Genomic DNA, 20,218 nt, shown 5'->3' with positions numbered 1-20,218 from the left:
TAAATTGCCACTTAATTGGAAAAAAATGAATTGGGTACTCTAAATTTTAAAAAAAATACATGGGCCAGTTACAAAACTTTGCAATTGTACTGATTAACATCATTTTGTTTAGTTATTCTCAGAATGTGGGTGTTGGGGCAGGACAACATTTTATGCCCATCTCTAGTTGCCCTTTTGTGAAGGTGGCGATAGCCCTGTTGCCATGTTTTACTACATTTCAAAAGGGACTACATTTTAAAAATACCATCTTGAAGGGGGCTATGTAAATGCTTCCCATCTTTCTCCCCACACGCTGTAAGTGCAACCTGAGAAGATGAACCCTTTTAGAGTCAAATGTTGCCAAGTTTAGTGTCATAGAACATAGAACATACAGTGCAGAAGGAGGCCATTCAGCCCATCAAGTCTGCACCGACCCACTTAAGCCCTTACTTCCACCCTATCCCTGTAACCCAATAACCCCATCTAACCTTTTTGGTCACTAAGGGCAATTTAGCATGGCCAATCCATGGGAGAACGTGCAGACTCCGCACAAACAGTGACCCAGCGGGGAATCGAACCTGGGACCCTGGCGCTGTGAACCTACAGTGCTATCCACTTGTGCCACCATGCTGCCCGTAAAGCAACCGTCCCTGGGTGGGCTCGAACCACCAACCTTTTGGTTAACAGCCGAACGCGCTAACCGATTCACCACAGAGACCAGCTAAGAGAGAGTTCAGTTGCTGACCTGTGGCATTCAATGTTGGCACGACTGTGGTGTTTGTGGTGAGGGCTTGGGTCGAAGTTGTGCCAGTAGGATTAGGGGTAGAGGCCACAATGCTGGTCTGGTTGGCTGAGGTTGTCTGGGTGTCACTCGCACCCGAGGGGGCCATGGTGGTGTTTGCAACCACGCTCGTACTTTCTGAACCACTGGGGGGCACAGTTGGCGTTATGCTGAGCGCTGCTGTTGTGTTGGTAGTTGTTACACTGGATGCTTCTGTTGCATTGAAAGCTGTTACGCTGGGCGCCGCTGTCGTGTTGCTGGTTGGCCTTGAGCTGGACGTTAGTGTCGTGTTGTTGATTGTGGGGTCTGAGGTCGGGCTCCTGCTCTCCTCACTGGTTGACGGAGCTGGAGTGCCAATGGAGCCTGAGGAAACAAAATCAAATTAGGAACCAACAAAGGCCTAATCATCAAAGGGGTTGTTGGTGGCAAGGCAAAGCTTTCTCCTTAACATGGCAAACACAAGTGGAGCAACAACAGCCTGCGCTAATATAGCGCCTTTAACATCGTAAACCATCCCACGGTGCTTCACAGCCGTGTTAAAGGAGAACACCCAACCACTGGCACTATTAGGAGTAGGTTTAAAAGAGTTTCTTAAAGGAAATTCAGCCGCCAATTCGAACACAGCAAGACCCCACAAACGCAAATGTGATAATGATGTACTGAGGTGCTGGTTAAGGGATAGGCATTGGGGACTGGCGAGAACTTCCTTATTCTTCTTCGAGTTGTGCTCGGCAAGCGTATAATGTCTATCGGCGAGGCCTGGGTTTACCATCTCATCTGAAGAGTAAAGGGTTAGACACTGGAGGGGTGTCTCTTGAAAGTAATAGAAGATCAGACTGGGTATGCGAAAGGAAGGCAGCTCTGTTTTCGATTATTAGAGGTTGCTAAATGTGATCATGATGTCGGCAGAGGAAAAGGAGATGGAGGTGGAGGTGGCGCTAGATGGGGAGAAGACGTTCGACCGGGTAGAGTGGGAGTACTTGATGGCGGTCTTAGAGAGATTTGGGATGGGGGCGAGGTTTGCGGAATGGGTACGGCTATTGTACAGGGAACCGATGGCGAGTGTTCCACATGGACAACATGCTTTTGGGTACTTTGCTCTGCACCCGGACACTAAGCAGGGGTGTCCTATCCCCACCCCCCCGCTAGATAGAGCCATTGCTCGAAGGAGTTCGGAGTTGTGGAAGGGGATAGTGTGAAGGGAGATGGAGCAGAGAGTATCCTTGTACGCAGACGATTTACTGCGGTACATCTCGGAGCCGTGTACGTCGGTGGGGAATATAATGGGGATACTCCAAAGATTCGGGTCGTTCTCGGGGTTTAAAGTAAATTTAGAGAAGAGCGAGTATTTTATGGTGTCCCAGCCAGGAGTGGGGACGGGAGTGGTGGGGCTTCCATTTCGCAGCGCGGCAACCCACTTCAGGTATTTGGGGGTGCAGGTGTTGCGGGACTGGGGTGGGGGCTCCGTAGGTACAATTTCACCAGTTTGGTGGGGAGGGTGAAGGCCGACTTGGCAAGGTGGGACAACCTCCCTCTGTCATTGGCAGGCTGGATGCGAGGTTTCGGAGAAGTGAGGAGAAGGGAATTAAGGTAATAAAAGATTTGTTCCTGGGAGGATGCTTTACGAGGTTGGAGGAGTAAGGGGAGAAGTAGGGACTGGCGCAAGAGGAAGGGTTTAGGTACCTGCAGCTCCGAGACTTTGTAAGGAAGGATTTTCCGAGCTTCCCGATAGCGCCGCCCCCCTCGTTGTTGGAGGAGGTACTGTCGGCAGGGGAGTTGTAGAAGGTGGTGGTGTCAGCGATTTATGGGAAGATTGTGGGGGAGGATAGGGGAGGGATTAAGGCCAAGTGGAAGAAGAGTTGGGCGAGGTAATGGAAGAAGGATTGTAGTGAGGTGCTATGAAGGGTGAATGCCTCAACCTCAGGGGCGGAATAGGGGCTGAGACAGCTGAAGGTTGTGTATAGGGCGCACCTCACAAAGGTGAGGATGAGCCAACTCTTTGAGGGGATGGAGGATGTCTGCGAACGGTGTGGGAGGGGCCCCGCCAATCATGTTCATATGTTTTGGTCCTGCCTGAAGCTGCAGAGGTATTAGATTTTTAGTTAATAAACTTAGAGTACCCAATTCATTTTTTCCAAATAAGGGGCAATTTAGCGTGGCCAATCCACCTAACCTGCACATCTTTGGGTTGTGGGGGCGAAACCCACGCAAACACGGGGAGAATGCGCAAACTCCACACGGAGAGTGACTCAGAGCCAGGATCGAACCTGGGACCTCGGCGCCATGAGACAGCAGTGCTAACCACTGCGCTACCGTGCTGCCCTTGGACGGAGGTTTTTAACATTATCTCAGGGGCACTACATGTGGATTTGGAGCCGGTTCCCTAAAGGCCATTTTCAGGGTGTTGGACTAGCCCCCACCTGCAGGCGGGAGTGGGGGCAAATGTCTCAGCCTTCGCCTTGCTGATCGCTAGTAGGCGGGTCCTGCATGGGGTGGAGGTCAGCTTCGTCGCCCTGTGCCTGGGCGTGGCGGGGTTCCTGCTGGAATTCATGACCCTGGAGAAGGTGAAATTTGAGCTGAGGAAGGGGGCGAAGGACGGGTTCTACAATTCATGGGGTTTCTTGATTCTGCACTTTCAGGAACCTGGTGCCATTGAACATGAGGGCGGGCGGTAAGGGGGTTAGTTTGTTTTCCCTCTTTTTTAACGTATTTTGGGGATTTGCGAGTCTCTGTTTCAGACTGTATATTGACAGGGTCCTTTTTGCAGTTGTTTCTTTGTTTTCTTTTGTTGTTTGTAAGATGAAAATGTGGCGAATAAAAAGATTTTTAAAATATATACAAATAAACAGCTGAACCCCTTGATTAGATCCCAGTCTGTAATCACTAACGGGCATCTCTTATTCCTCATATCAACTGCCCAAACTACACGAATAAATTCCAGTCTGTAACTCACCCCCGGGTCGCTGTTATTCTGTATATAAACCACCCTGAACCCCTCGATTAGATTTCAGTCTGCAAATCATTTCTAGGTATCTGTTATTCTATATATAAACCTCCCTGAGCCCCTCGATAGATTCCAGTCTGTAACTCACTCCCGGGTATCTGTTATTTTATATATAAACCCCATAACCCCTCAATAGATTCCAGTCTGTAACTCACTCCCGGGTATCTGTTATTCTATATATAAACCCCTGAACCCCTCGATTAGATTCCAGTCTTTAACTCACACCTGAGTATCTGTTATATCTATATATAAACCCCTGAACCCCTCGATTAGATTCCAGTCTGTAACTCACTCCCGGGTATCTGTTATTCTGTATATAAACACCTAAACCCCTCGATTAGATTCCAGTCTGTAACACACTCCCGGATCTCTGATATTCTATATATAAACCCCTGAACCCCTCGATTAGATTCCAGTCTGCAACTCACTCCCGGGTATCTGATATTCTATATATAAACCACCCGGAGCCCTCGATAGATTTCAGTCTGCAACTCATTTCCAGGTATCTGTTATTCTATATATAAACCACCCCGAACCCCTCGATTAGATTCCAGTCTGTAACTCACCCCCGGTTACTGTTATTCTATATATAAACCCCTGAACCCCTCAATTAGATTCCAGTCTGTAACTCACTCGCGGATATCTCTTATTCTATATATAAACCATCCTGAACCCCTCAATTAGATTCCAGTCTGTAACTCACTCCTGGGTATCTGGTGTTCTATATATAAACCCCTGAACCCCTCGATTAGATTACAGTCTGTAACTCACTCCCAGGTATCTGTTATTCTATATATAAACCCCCTGAACCCTTCGCTTAGATTCCCGTCTGTAACTCACTCCCGGGTATCTGTTATTCTATATATAAACCCCTGAACCCCTCGATTAGATTCCAGTCTGTAACACACTCCCAGGTATCTGTTATTCTATATATAAACCCCCTGAACCCTTCGCTTAGATTCCCGTCTGTAACTCACTCCCGGGTATCTGTTATTCTATATATAAACCCCTGAGCCCCTCGATTAGATTCCAGCCTGTAACTCACTCCCGGGTATCTGGTGTTCTATATATAAACCCCTGAACCCCTCGATTAGATTCCAGTATGTAATTCACTCCGGGTATCTATTTTTCTTTATATATACCCCAAAGAATGGGCGGCACGGTAGCCCAGTGGTTAGCACTGTCACTTCACAGTGTCATGGTCCCAGGTTCGTTTCCCGGCTTGGGTCACTGTCTGTCCGGAGTCTGCATGTTCTCCCCGTGTCTGCGTGGGTTTCCTCCGGGTGCTCCGGTTTCCTCCGACAAGTCCCAAAAGAAATGCTGTTAGGTGAATTGGACATTCTGAATTCTCCCTCTGTGTACCCGAACAGGCGCCGGAATGTGGCGACTCGGGGCTTTTGGCAGTAACTTCATTGCAGTGTTAATGTAAGTCTACTTGTGACAATAAACATTATCATTATTAAGCACTCAATTAAATACCAGTATGTTATTCACTGCTGGATATCTGTTATTCTATATTTCAACCACCTGAATCCCTCAATTAGATCCCAGTCGGTTACACAGTCCCGGGTATCTGTTATTCTGTATATAAACCCCTGAAACCCTCGATTAGATTCCAGTCTGTAACTCACTCATGGGTATCTGTTATTCTATATATAAACCTCTGAACCCCTCGATTAGATTCCAGTCTGTAACTCACTCATGGATATCTGTTATTCTATATATAAACCCCTGAACCCCTCGATTAGATTCCAGTCTGTAACTCACTCCCGGGTATCTGTTATTTTATATATAAATCCCTGAACCCCTCGATTAGATTCCAGTCTGTAACTCACTCCCGGGTCTCTGTTATTCTAAATATGAACCACCCTGAACCCCTCGATTAGATTCCAGTCTGAAACTTACTCCCGGTATCCGTTGTTCTATATATAAATCCCCCGAAACCCTCAATTAGATTCCAGTCTGTAACTCCCTCCCGGGTCTCTGTTATTCTATACATAAAAGACCCCAAATCCCTCAATTAGATTCCAGTCAGTAACTCACTCCCAGGTATCTGTTATTCTGTATATAAACCCCTGAACCCCTCGATTAGATTCCAGTCAGTAACTCACTCCCAGGTATCCGTTATTCTGTATATAAACCCCTGAACGCCTCGATTAGATTTCAGTCTGCAACTCATTCCCAGGAATCTGTTATTCTGTATATAAACCCCTGAACCCCTCGATTAGATTCCAGTCTGTAACTCATTCCCAGGAATCTGTTATTCTATATATAAACCCCTGAACCCCTCGATTAGATTCCAGTCAGTAACTCACTCCCAGGTATCCGTTATTCTGTATAGAAACCCCTGAACGCCTCGATTAGATTTCAGTCTGCAACTCATTCCCAGGAATCTGTTATTCTATATATAAACCCCTGAACCCCTCGATTAGATTCCAGTCTGTAACTCATTCCCAGGAATCTGTTATTCTATATATAAACCCCTGAACCCCTCGATTAGATTCCAGTCTGTAACTCACTCCCGGGTATCTGTTATTCTATAGAAAACCCCTGAACCCCTCGATTAGATTCCAATCTGTAACTCACTCGCGGATATCTCTTATTCTATATATAAACCATCCTGAACCCCTCGATTAGATTCCAGTCTGTAACTCACTCCTGGGTATCTGGTGTTCTATATATAAACCCTCTGAACTCTTCTCTTAGATTCCAGACTGTAACTCACTCCCGGGTATCTGTTCTTCTGTATATAAACCCCTGAACTGCTCGATCTGATTCCAGTCTGTAATACACTCCCGGGTATCTGATATTCTATATATAAACACTCTGAACTCTTCGCTTAGATTCCAGTCTGTAACTCACTCCCGGGTCTTTGTTATTCTAAATATAAACCACCCTGAACGCCTCGATTAGATTCCAGTCTGTAACTCACTCCCGGTATCTGTTATTCTATATATAAACCACCCCGAACCCCTCGATTAGATTCCAGTCTGTAACTCACTCCCGGTATCTGTTATTCTATATATAAACCCCTGAACCCCTCAATTAGATTCCAGTCTGTAACTCACACGCGGATATCTCTTATTCTATATATAAAGCATCCTGAACCCCTCAATTAGATTCCAGTCTGTAACGCACTCCTGGGTATCTGGTGTTCTATATATAAACCCCTGAACCCCTCGATTAGATTACAGTCTGTAACTCACTCCCGGATATCTGTTATCCTATATATAAACCACCCCAAACCCCTCACTTAGATTCCAGTCTGTAACTCACTCCCGGGTATCTGTTATCCTATATATAAACCACCCCAAACCCCTCACTTAGATTCCAGTCTGTAACTCACTCCCGGGTATCTGTTATCCTATATATAAACCACCCAAAACCCCTCACTTAGATTCCAGTCTGTAACACACTCCCGGGTATCTGTTCTTCTATATATAAATTCCTGAACTGCTCGATCTGATTCCAGTCTGTAATACACTCCCGGGTATCTGTTATTCTATATATAAACCCCTGAACCCCTCGATTAGATTCCAGTCTGTAACTCACTCGCGGATATCTGTTATTCTATATATAAACCCCTGAACCCCTCGATTAGATTCCAGTCTGTAACTCACTCCCGGGTATCTGTTATTCTATATATAAACCCCTGAACCCCTCGATTAGATTCCAGTCTGTAACTCACTCGCGGATATCTCTTATTCTATATAAAAACCATCCTGAACCCCTTGATTAGATTCCAGTCTGTAACTCACTCCTGGGTATCTGGTGTTCTATATATAAACCCTCTGAACTCTTCGCTTAGATTCCAGTCTGTAACTCACTCCCGGGTCTCTGTTATTCTAAATATAAACCACCCTGAACCCCTCGATTAGATTTCAGTCTGTAACTCACTCCCGGGTATCTGTTATTCTATATATAAACCACCCCGAACCCCTCGATTAGATTCCAGTCTGTAACTCACTCCCGGGTATCTGTTATTCTATATATAAACCACCCCGAACCCCTCGATTAGATTCCAGTCTGTAACTCACTCCCGGGTCTCTGTTATTCTAAATATAAACCACCCCGAACCCCTCGATTAGATTTCAGTCTGTAACTCACTCCCGGGTATCTGTTATTCTATATATAAACCCCTGAACCCCTCGATTAGATTCCAGTCTGTAACTCACTCCCGGGTATCTGTTATTCTATATATAAACCACCCCGAACCCCTCGATTAGATTCCAGTCTGTAACTCACTCCCGGGTATCTGTTATTCTATATATAAACCACCCCGAAACCCTCAATTAGATTCCAGTCTGTAACTCACTCCCGGGTCTCTGTTATTCTAAATATAAACCACCCCGAACCCCTCGATTAGATTTCAGTCTGCAGCTTTCCGGGTGCGGCGATGACCAGCTAAGTCGCACGTTTCGGCAGCTCCCGGTGGAACGGACTTTTGGGCTCTTGATAGGAGCCCCAACGGCAATTTTAACGGCTGAAAACACCGTGCGGTAAACCAGAAGGGTGTTCCCCCTGGACACGGATGGAAAAAGGAGAGGAAAGTGGCCGGATTGCAGCGGATCCTTTGGAACAACGGCAAGGAAGGCAAGCAGAAACCAAGATGGCGTCGGAAGGTGGCAGTTTCATATGGGGCCCTGAACAACAAGAGTTCTTGAAACGCTGTGTGGAGGAGATAAAAAAGGAAATGAAGAAAGAGTTGTTGGCCCCGATATTACAGGCGATTGAAGGGCTGAAAGAGGAACAAAAGACCCAGGAGCGGGAGCTTCGGGTCGTGAAGGCGAAAGCAGCAGAGAATGAGAACGATATACAGGGCCTGGTGGTGAAGTCGGAGATACAGGAGGCACACCAGAAACGATCTGTGGAGAGGTTGGAGGCACTGGAAAACAACGCAAGGAGGAACAACTTGAGGATTCTTGGCCTTCCTGAAGGTGTGGAGGGGGCGGACGTCGGGGCATATGTGAGCACGATGCTGCACTCGTTAATGGGAGCGGAGGCCCCGACGGGTCCGTTGGAGGTGGAGGGAGCATACCGAGTTATGGTGCGAGGATCGAGAGCAGGAGAAACTCCCAGAGCCATAGTGGTGAGATTCCTCCGTTTTAAGGATAGAGAAATGGTCCTTAGATGGGCGAAGAAAACTCGGTGTAGTAAATGGGAGAACGCGGTGATCCGCGTTTATCAAGATTGGAGTGCGGAGGTGGCGAGAAGGAGGGCGAGCTTTAATCGGGCCAAAGCGGTACTTCACAAAAAGAAGATAAAATTTGGAATGCTGCAACCGGCAAGACTGTGGGTCACATATCAAGGGAGGCACCACTACTTTGAGACGGCGGATGAAGCGTGGACTTTTATTGTAGAAGAAAAATTGGAATGATTGGATTATGAAAATGAACGTTTGGACAAAGTGGTGGGGCGAATGGGGGGGGGGGGCGAAGAGGGGTTTTATGTTTTAATCCTGCGGTATGGTAACTTTTCTTTCTCCCACAGGTGGTGATGGGGGGAGGTGGGGAGGGAGAGGAGATGGGGCGTTGGCCATGGGAGGCGGGGCCGAGGGAGAGGCGCGGGCTTGGTTCCCGCGCTATGATAATTATGGCGGGAATAGAGAAGCAGGAAGGAGGGGGCGTCGCACGGTGCGAGCCGCGATCACGGGGGGAAGCCGAGGTCAGCCAGAGTTTGCTGACTTCTGGGAGCAACATGGGGGGAGTAATTACGCTAGCGGGGGGGTCTAGCGGGGGGGGGGGGGGAGGGGGGAATTACTGGGTTGCTGCTGCTGGGGAAAGGGGGGAGTGGGTACGGGAAAGGATGGGCGGGGGGGCACCGTCTGGGAGAGATACAGCTGCGTGGGAACTGGGTGAGAAGCTGGAAAAGGATGATGGCTAACCGGCAAGGGGGGGGGTGGGAAGCCCCCCAACTCGGCTGATCACGTGGAACGTGAGGGGGCTTAACGGGCCGATAAAGAGGGCACGAGTACTCGCACACCTTAAGAAACTTAAAGCAGATGTGGTTATGTTACAGGAAACGCACCTGAAACTGATAGACCAGGTTAGGTTGCGCAAAGGATGGGTGGGGCAGGTGTTCCATTCGGGGCTGGATGCGAAAAACAGGGGGGTGGCTATATTAGTGGGGAAGCGGGTAATGTTCGAGGCAAAGACTATAGTGGCGGATAACGGGGGCAGATACGTGATGGTGAGTGGCAAATTACAGGGAGAGATGGTGGTTTTGGTAAACGTGTATGCCCCAAACTGGGACGATGCCAACTTTATGAGGCGAATGCTAGGACGCATCCCAGACCTAGAGACCGGAAAGCTGATAATGGGGGGAGACTTTAACACGGTGTTGGAACCAAGGCTGGATAGGTCGAAGTCCAGGACTGGTAGGAGGCCGGCAGCAGCCAAGGTGCTTAAGGATTTTATGGAGCAGATGGGAGGGGTGGACCCGTGGAGATTCAGTAGACCTAGGAGTAAGGAGTTCTCGTTTTTCTCCTATGTCCATAAAGTCTATTCACGCATAGACTTTTTTGTGTTGGGTAGGGCATTGATCCCGAGGGTGAGGGGAACGGAATATACGGCTATAGCCATTTCGGATCATGCCCCACACTGGGTAGACTTGGAGATAGGGGTGGAAACAAGAGGGCGCCCACCCTGGAGAATGGACATGGGACTAATGGCGGATGAGGGGGTGTGCCTAAGGGTGAGGGGATGCATTGAAAAGTACTTGGAACTCAATGACAATGGGGAGGTTCAGGTGGGAGTGGTCTGGGAGGCGTTGAAGGCGGTGGTTAGGGGGGAGCTGATATCAATAAGGACACATAAAGGGAAGCAGGAGAGTAAGGAACGGGAGCGGTTGCTGCAAGAACTTTTGAGGGTGGACAGACAATATGCGGAAGCACCGGAGGAGGGACTGTACAGGGAAAGGCAAAGGCTGCATGTGGAATTTGACTTGCTGACTACAGGCACTGCAGAGGCACAATGGAGGAAGGCGCAGGGTGTACAGTATGAATATGGAGAGAAGGCGAGCAGATTGCTGGCACACCAATTGAGGAAAAGGGGAGCAGCGAGGGAAATAGGGGGGGTGAGGGACGAGGAAGGAGAGACGGAGCGGGGAGCGGAGAGAGTGAATGAAGTGTTCAAGACATTTTATAAAAAATTGTATGAAGCTCAACCCCCGGATGGGAGGGAGAGAATGATGGATTTTTTGGATCGGCTGGAAATTCCCAAGGTGGAAGAGCAGGAAAGGGTGGGACTGGGAGCACAGATCACGGTAGAAGAAGTGGTGAAAGGAATTAGGAACATGCAGACGGGAAAGGCCCCGGGACCGGACGGATTCCCAGTTGAATTTTACAGAAAATATTTGGACTTGCTCGCCCCGCTACTGACGAGGACCTTTAACGAGGCAAAGGAAAGGGGACAACTGCCCCCGACTATGTCAGAAGCAACGATATCGCTTCTCTTAAAGAAGGAAAAGGATCCGCTACAATGCGGGTCCTACAGACCAATTTCCCTCCTCAATGTGGATGCCAAGGTCCTGGCCAAGGTAATGGCAATGAGAATAGAGGAATGTGTCCCGGGGGTGGTTCATGAGGACCAAACTGGGTTTGTGAAGGGGAGACAGCTGAACACGAATATACGGAGGCTGTTAGGGGTAATGATGATGGCCCCACCAGAGGGTGAAACGGAGATAGTAGTGGCGATGGATGCCGAGAAAGCATTTGATAGAGTGGAATGGGATTATCTGTGGGAGGTGTTGAGGAGATTTGGGTTTGGAGAGGGGTATGTTAGATGGGTGCAGCTGTTGTATAGGGCCCCAGTGGCGAGTGTGGTCACGAATGGACGGGGATCGGCATATTTTCGGCTCCATAGAGGGACAAGGCAGGGATGTCCTCTGTCCCCATTACTGTTTGCACTGGCGATTGAGCCCCTGGCGATAGCGCTGAGAGGTTCCAAGAGATGGAGGGGAATACTTCGGGGAGGAGAAGAACACCGGGTATCTTTATATGCGGATGATCTGCTACTATATGTGGCGGATCCAGCGGAGGGGATGCCAGAAATAATGCGGATACTTGGGGAGTTTGGGGATTTTTCAGGGTATAAATTGAACATGGGGAAGAGTGAGCTGTTTGTGGTGCATCCAGGGGAGCAGAGTAGAGAAATAGAAGACCTACCGTTGAGGAAGGTAACAAGAGACTTTCGTTACCTGGGGATCCAGATAGCTAAGAATTGGGGCACATTGCACAGGCTAAATTTGACGCGGTTGGTGGAACAGATGGAGGAAGATTTCAAGAGATGGGATATGGTAGCATTGTCAATGGCAGGGAGGGTGCAGGCGGTTAAGATGGTGGTCCTCCCGAGATTCCTCTTTGTGTTTCAGTGCCTCCCGGTGGTGATCACGAAGGCTTTTTTCAAAAGGATAGAAAAGAGTATCATGGGTTTTGTTTGGGCCGGGAAGACTCCGAGAGTGAGGAAGGGATTCTTACAGCGTAGTAGGGATAGGGGGGGGCTGGCACTACCGAGCCTAAGTGAGTATTATTGGGCCGCTAATATTTCAATGGTGAGTAAGTGGATGGGAGAGGAGGAAGGAGCGGCGTGGAAGAGATTAGAGAGGGCGTCCTGTAGGCTATGGTGACAGCCCCATTGCCGTTCTCACCAAGGAACTATACCACGAGTCCGGTGGTGGTAGCTACACTGAAGATTTGGGGACAGTGGAGACGACATAGGGGAAATTCCGGAGCATTGGGGGGGTCCCCGATAAGAAACAACCATAGGTTTGCCCCGGGGGGAATGGATGGGGGATATGGAACGTGGCAAAGAGCAGGTATAACGCAATTGAAAGATCTATTTGTGGATGGGAAGTTCGCGAGTCTGGGAGCGCTGACCGAGAAATATGGGTTGCCCCAAGGGAATGCATTCAGGTACATGCAATTGAGGGCTTTTGCGAGGCAACAGGTGAGGGAATTCCCGCAGCTCCCGACACAAGAGGTGCAGGACAGAGTCATCTCAAAGAAATGGGTGGGGGACGGTAAGGTGTCGGATATATATAGGGAAATGAGGGATGAAGGGGAGACTATGGTGGACGAACTAAAAGGGAAATGGGAAGAAGAGCTAGGGGAGGAGATCGAGGAGGGGCTGTGGGCAGATGCCCTAAACAGGGTAAACTCGTCGTCCTCGTGCGCCAGGCTAAGCCTGATTCAGTTTAAGGTATTACACAGGGCACATATGACTGGAACACGGCTCAGTAAATTTTTTGGGGTGGAGGATAGGTGTGCGAGGTGCTCGAGAAGCCCAGCGAATCATACCCATATGTTTTGGTCATGCCCGGCACTACAGGGGTTTTGGATGGGGGTGACAAAGGTGCTTTCGAAAGTAGTAGGAGTCCGGGTCGAACCAAGCTGGGGGTTGGCTATATTTGGGGTTGCACAAGAGCCGGGAGTGCAGGAGGCGAGAGAGGCCGATGTTTTGGCCTTTGCGTCCCTAGTAGCCCGGGGCAGGATATTGCTAATGTGGAAAGAAGCCAAGCCCCCGGGGGTGGAGACCTGGATAAATGATATGGCGGGGTTCATAAAGTTAGAGCGGATTAAGTTCGTCCTAAGGGGGTCGGCTCAAGGGTTTACCAGGCGGTGGCAACCGTTCGTCGAATATCTTGCGGAAAGATAGATGGGGGAAAAAAGAAGGCAGCAGCAGCAGCCCAGGACTTGGGGGGGGGGGGGGGGGGATGGGGGGGGGGGGGTGGCCTGAGACAAGGCAGTTGCCAATTAGGGCTAGTTTTTATTTTTGTTATTTAATATTTATTTATTTGTTGTTGTTTTTTTGTTCTTGTTTAAATAAAAAAGGTCATTATTATCTGTATTGTTACAATGTTGTGTAAAGGATGCACAATGTACTGCGTTGGTTGACCCAAAATTTTCAATAAAATATTATTTTTAAAAAAAAAGATTTCAGTCTGCAACTCATTCCCAGGTATCTATTATTCTATATATAAACCACCCCAAACAACTCACTTAGATTCCAGTCCGTAACACACACCCGGGTATCTGTTCTTCTGTATATAAACCCCTGAACTGCTCGATCTGATTCCAGTCTGTAATACACTCCCGGGTATCTGATATTCTATATATAAACACTCTGAACTCTTCGCTTAGATTCCAGTCTGTAACTCACTCCCGGGTCTCTGTTATTCTAAATATAAACCACCCCGAACCCCTCGATGAGATTCCAGTCTGTAACTCACTCCCGGGTATCTGTTATTCTAAATATAAACCACCCCAAACCCCTCACTTAGATTCCAGTCTGTAACTCACTCCCGGGTATCGGTTATTCTATATATAAACCACCCCAAACCCCTCACTTAGATTCCAGTCTGTAACACACTCCCGGGTATCTGTTCTTCTATATATAAACTCCTGAACTGCTCGATCTGACTCCAGTCTGTAACTCACTCCCGGTATCTGTTATTCTATATATAAACCACCCCGAACCCCTCGATTAGATTCCAGTCTGTAACTCACTCCCGGTATCTGTTATTCTATATATAAACCCCTGAACCCCTCAATTAGATTCCAGTCTGTAACTCACTCGCGCATATCTCTTATTCTATATATAAACCATCCTGAACCCCTCAATTAGATTCCAGTCTGTAACGCACTCCTGGGTATCTGGTGTTCTATATATAAACCCCTGAACCCCTCGATTAGATTACAGTCTGTAACTCCCTCCCGGATATCTGTTATCCTATATATAAACCACCCCAAACCCCTCACTTAGATTCCAGTCTGTAACTCACTCCCGGGTATCGGTTATTCTATATATAAACCACCCCAAACCCCTCGATTAGATTCCAGTCTGTAACACACTCCCGGGTATCTGTTCTTCTATATATAAACTCCTGAACTGCTCGATCTGACTCCAGTCTGTAACTCACTCCCGGGTATCTGTTATTCTATATATAAACCACCCCGAACCCCTCGATTAGATTCCAGTCTGTAACACACTCCCGGGTATCTGTTCTTCTATATATAAACTCCTGAACTGCTCGAACTGACTCCAGTCTGTAATTCACTCCCGGGTATCTGTTATTCTATATATAAACCACCCCGAACCCCTCGATTAGATTCCAGTCTGTAACACACTCCCGGGTATCTGTTCTTCTATATATAAACCCCCTGAACCCTTCACTTCGATTCCATTCAGTAACTCACTCCAAGGTATCTGTTATTCTATATATAAACCACCCTGAACCCCTCGATTAGATTTCAGTCTGCAACTCATTTGTAGGTATCTGTTATTCTATATATAAACCTCCCTGAGCCCCTCGATTAGATTCCAGTCTGTAACTCACTCCCGGGTATCTGTTATTTTATATATAAACCCCATAACCCCTCAATTAGATTCCTGTCTGTAACTCACTCCCGGGTATCTGTTATTCTATATATAAACCCCTGAACCCCTCGATTAGATTCCAGTCTTTAACTCACACCCGGGTATCTGTTATATCTATATATAAACCCCTGAACCCCTCAATTAGATTCCAGTCTGTAACTCACTCCCGGGTATCTGTTATTCTGTATAGAAACCCCTGAACCCCTCAATTAGATTCCAGTCTGTAACTCACTCCTGGGTATCTGTTATTCTATATATAAACCCCTGAACCCCTCGATTAGATTCCAGTCTGTAACTCACTCCCGGGTATCTGTTATTCTATATATAAACCCCTGAACCCCTCGATTAGATTCCAGTCTGTAACTCACTCCCAGGTATCTGTTATTCTATATATAAACCACCCCAAACCCCTCGATTAGATTCCAGTCTGTAACTCACTCCCGGGTATCTGTTATTCTATATATAAACCCCTGAACCCCTCGATTAGATTCCAGTCTGTAACTCACTCCTGGGTATCTGTTATTCTATATATAAACCCCTGAACCCCTCGATTAGATTCCAGTCTGTAACTCACTCCCAGGTATCTGTTATTCTATATATAAACCACCCCAAACCCCTCGATTAGATTCCAGTCTGTAACTCACTCCCGGGTATCTGTTATTCTATATATAAACCCCTGAACCCCTCGATTAGATTCCAGTCTGTAACTCACTCCCGGGTATCTGTTATTCTGTATATAAACCACCCCGAACCCCTCGATTAGATTCCAGTCTGTAACTCACTCCTGGGTATCTGTTATTCTATATATAAACCCCTGAACCCCTCGATCAGATTCAAGTCTGCAACTCACTACCGGGTATCTGTTATTTTGTATATAAACCACCCCAAACCCCTCGATCAGATTCCAGTCTGTAACTCACTCCCGGGATGTCCTGCAGTTCGTTTTTCTGCAGGTTCGATCTGGTCCAGTGAAGTTTGATTGTAATTATAAAACCTGAATTATAAAAGGTGAATGAGCGGAATCAGGGATAATTTCAGTCCAATCACTTCATCGAAGGTGCACCATTTAAATCATTACTTCCTGTTCGGGAAACGCTACAAAGACGGTGGGAAACATTTGTCAATAATTCTATAATTCATCAATGGGAGATTTCCGCAACGAGAGAGAAGCTGGAAAGTTCTGATCCTAATCTTTTTACAGTTTTGAGTTGCAGATGTGGGCTGAAAAAAATCTCTTCCTCGACTTTTTGACACGTCAACATTCAGAAGTTCTGAAAACTTTCTCTAAAGTTTTGTTGGAATTCACAACACAAATTAAACAAATAAAAAACACTGATTGACTCACTCTGTGAATAGGCGATGCCTATGCAGAGACAAAGATAAAATACCCCCATCATTTTTCGTGCCTTCATCTTCCAGCCAGGTGCCCCGTCTTATGCCGGATATTTAAAGGTGTTCAACTAATATTTTCATAAGAATCTGCGCTGCTTGTCCTTAAAGCGAGGGTGTTGCGACACTCTGCCCCCTGCTGTTTAGAGCATGCCATTGCTGAACAGGTGGAATTCAGCAACAAAAAAAATACATGTTGCCAGGAAAACTCACACCTAGCACCACCCCCACCATCCCTGCTCCCCAATCCCTGACCCCCAGTGCTCACCCCCCTCAGTCCCTCTCCCTTCCCTCCCCCAGTCCCTCAACCCCCCCCCCCCAAGTTCCAACCCCTCAGTCCCTTTCCCAGTTCCCCAGACCCTCTGTCTCTCCCCCTCAGTAGCTCACTCCTCATCCTGTGACACTACACAGTGCCAACCTACATTACCTTTCTTCATGTGAAGCTTAAATCTAACCGAAGACTCTGTAAAAAGCCCTTCCTCATGGCTGAGATACCCCCCCAGGTTGGGCCAATGGTTCCATGTTCGAAGTAGGCTGTGGCCTTTCGATCAAGGTTGGAAATAGGGTTCAATCTTTGAATCATAGAATCATAGAATTTACAGTGCTGAAGGAGGCCATTCGGCCCATCGAATCTGCACTGGCCCTTGAAAAGAGCACTCTACCCAAGCCCACACCTCCACACTATCCCCATAACCCAGTAACCCCACTTAACCTTTTTTGGACACTAAGGGCAATGTAGCATGGCCAATCCACCTAACCCGCACATCTTTGGACTGTGGGAGGAAACCGGAGCACCCGGAGGAAACCCACGCACACACGGTGAGAACGTGCAGACTCCGCACAGACAGCGACCCAAGCCGGGAATCGAACCTGGGACCCTGGAGCTGTGAAGCAACTGTGCTAACCACTGTGCTACCGTGTTGCCCCAGAGTGGAGGATGATTGTCGACGGACCGTCCAGTGGTGGAGTGATTGAAATCGGGGATGTGCAAGAATTGGAGGAACTTGGAGGGTTGTCGGGAAGGAGGGGATTCCAGATAGGGGCAGGGGCGAAGCCATAGAGAGATTTGCAAACAAGGGTGAGAATGTTAAAATCGAGCCGTTGTTTGACCATCTCATATTTTAGGCACTAACCTCTGATACAAACCACAGAAAAACAAACTGTTTAATCCAAAGATCATTTTGATCATTAGACCATTTCTCAGGGGCTAGGACTTCAACTATTGGTTATTCAGGTTGTGTTGCTTTTGTTGCGTAAGTTTTAACAAGGATCTGCTGATCTTTGAAATATTAATGGCTGTAATTTAACATAAAGCCTTGGTACCATTGGGTATATGACTTTAATTATAGATAGGTGTAACATTACCATGTCAATGCCCATCAGAGACCGGTGCAGCAGAGCCAATCATTTATTTAGGAGCTTGCTGAGTAATGCAAAATCAAATCAGTTCAGGTCTGTACATTTTAGAAACATTGAACTCCATATTAATAAATGTTGCAGCCATCTAGAGATTTACAGCTCTCAAACTTGCAGAGAGTCCCAATAGACCAGCACCCTTCCCATAGACTCTCAATTAACAAACCTCTTTGTGCCAAATATACAGAATCCCAAGTCAGGAGCGTAATGGAATATTCTCCACTTGCCTGGATGAGTGCAGCTCCAAAAACATTCAAGAAGCTCGACACCATCCAGGGCAAGGCAGCCCGCTTGATTGCTCCTCCTTCCATGTGTACCATCTACAAGATGCACTGCAGTAACTTGCCAAGGTTCCTGAGACAGCACCTACCAAACCCATGACCACTACCATCTAGAAGGTCAAGAGCAGCAGATACCTGAGAACCCCACCACCTGGAGGTTCCCCTCCAAGTCACTCACCATCTTGACTTGGAAATATATCGCCGTTCGCTCACTGTCACTGGGACAAAATCCTGGAGCTCCCTCCCTAACAGCACAGTGGGTGTATCTACACCTCAAGGACTGCAGCGGTTCAATAAGGCAACTCACTACCACCTTCTGAAGGGCAACTAAGGATGGGCAATAATCCCGTAAATGAATTTAAAGAAAGACCCAAAGCAATGTGGCTGACTCTTACCTACCCTGTGAAATGTATTCAAAATGGCCGTACCATCTTCCCAAGGGCAATCCGCCTACCCTGCACATCTTTGGGTTGTGGGGGTGAGACCCATGCAGACACGGGGTGCAAACTCCACACAGACAGTGACCCGGGGCCGGGATTGAACCCGGGTCCTCAGCGCCGTGAGGCAGCAGTGCTAACCACTGTGCCGCCGTTAGGAGGTTATGTTGTGAAAGATTGTCTCACTGGCTGTTGAATCTGGAACCAAGAGACACAGACTGAAAATTCTCAGGTAGCAGAAGGAAGTAAAGAGAAAGGTTGCCACACAGAGAGCAGTTAGGATGGGGAAAGTTTTGCAAGAAGAGATTATTGAGGCAGAGACCAGAAAATCACTTTAAGTGCAATTGGCTAAGTATTCAAAAATATCCAAAGATATGCAGTTTAGGTGGATTGGCCATGCTAAATTGCTCCTTAGTGTCCTAAAAGGTTTGGAGGGGTTACTGTTACGGGAATAGGGTGGAGGTGTGGGCTTAGGTAGGGTGCTCTTGCCAAGGGCCGGTGCAGACTCGATGGGCCAAATGGCCTCCTTCTGCACTGTAAATTCAATGATTCTATGATTACAATCATGGGAGGGGTGGCAAGGTGGTGCGGTGGTTAACACTGCTGCCTCACGGTGCCGAGGACCCGGGTTCGATCCTGGCCCCGGGTCACCGTCCGTGTGGAGTTTGCACATTCTCCCCGTGTTTGGGAGGGTCTCAGCCCCACAACCCATAGTTGTGCAGGGGAGGTGGATTGGCCACACTATACTGCCCCAATTTGGAAAAAAAACTGAATTGGGTACTTTAAATTAAAAAATTACAATCAATGGAGTTCCGAGAAGGATTCAAATAGAAAGGTTCATCGAACAAGGCAAAGCAAAGCGGCGGGGAATACATCTAGTCTCAGCTGGGACCATCCAAAGATGCCGGTCCCCTTTCTGGCCGGCTTCCAGTGGTGGGTTTTAACAAGCCCCGCTGTTAGACTTTCGCCCCTCAGCGAGGGGGAGCTTGAAATCACAAGCCCCATGGGGAGATCAGTTGGGTCGGCCCTGTGGGTCTCGTAGGGGTTGTTACAGTAAGCATTGGAAAACAAAAAGCATCAAACAATATGAGGACAAAGCAGGGCCACGGGATTAGAGCTAGTACTCGCAATAGCACAAGAGGTCAACTGGTCTTCTTTGCGCTAGTGGTAACTCTGTGATTCCAACTCATTGTGAACTTCAGGTTCTGATAAACTGAATCCACAAAATCAAAGGTGTGTTCTGTTCACTGCCTATTTGCTAACATTAATATTAGCATTCTTTATTTATTATCAATTAGTTGCAGTATAGTTCTCATTCAGTTGAGCTCTTATCTCTGTGTCAGAATGTTGTGCGTTTGAATCTCACTCCACTTATTGGAGAAGAGACATTAAAAAAAAAAAATTTAGAGTACCCAATTCATTTTTTCCAATTAAGGGGCAATTTAGCGTAGCCAATCCACCTAGCCTGCACATCTTTGGGTTGTGGGGGCAAAACCCACGCAAACACGGGGAGAATCTGCAAACTCCACACGGACAGTGACCCAGCACGGTAGCAC

At 47.5% G+C, this 20,218-nt stretch overlaps 1 protein-coding gene across 3 annotated transcripts in view; it reads right to left on the bottom strand.

Annotated features, from left to right (window-relative positions):
- The window catches only part of LOC140395017 (uncharacterized), a 43,393-nt gene extending 26,782 nt beyond the window's left edge, over nucleotides 1-16,611 (bottom strand). For all 3 annotated transcript variants that reach the window (XM_072482328.1, XM_072482329.1, XM_072482330.1), the window contains exons 1-2: nucleotides 16,485-16,611; nucleotides 725-1,123 (exon numbers count right to left, since the gene is read on the bottom strand). In XM_072482328.1, coding sequence (XP_072338429.1) covers nucleotides 725-1,123; nucleotides 16,485-16,551 — 466 coding nt within the window. In that variant the 5' untranslated portion in view covers nucleotides 16,552-16,611. The remainder of the gene's footprint in view (nucleotides 1-724; nucleotides 1,124-16,484) is intronic.
- Between the last annotated feature and the right edge of the window lie 3,607 nt (nucleotides 16,612-20,218).

The sequence above is a fragment of the Scyliorhinus torazame genome, chromosome 18, assembly GCF_047496885.1.
Source record: "Scyliorhinus torazame isolate Kashiwa2021f chromosome 18, sScyTor2.1, whole genome shotgun sequence".
NCBI classification, from domain to species: domain Eukaryota; kingdom Metazoa; phylum Chordata; class Chondrichthyes; order Carcharhiniformes; family Scyliorhinidae; genus Scyliorhinus; species Scyliorhinus torazame.
Note: the sequence above shows the minus strand (reverse complement) of the source record. Positions and strands in the feature narration are given on the sequence as shown.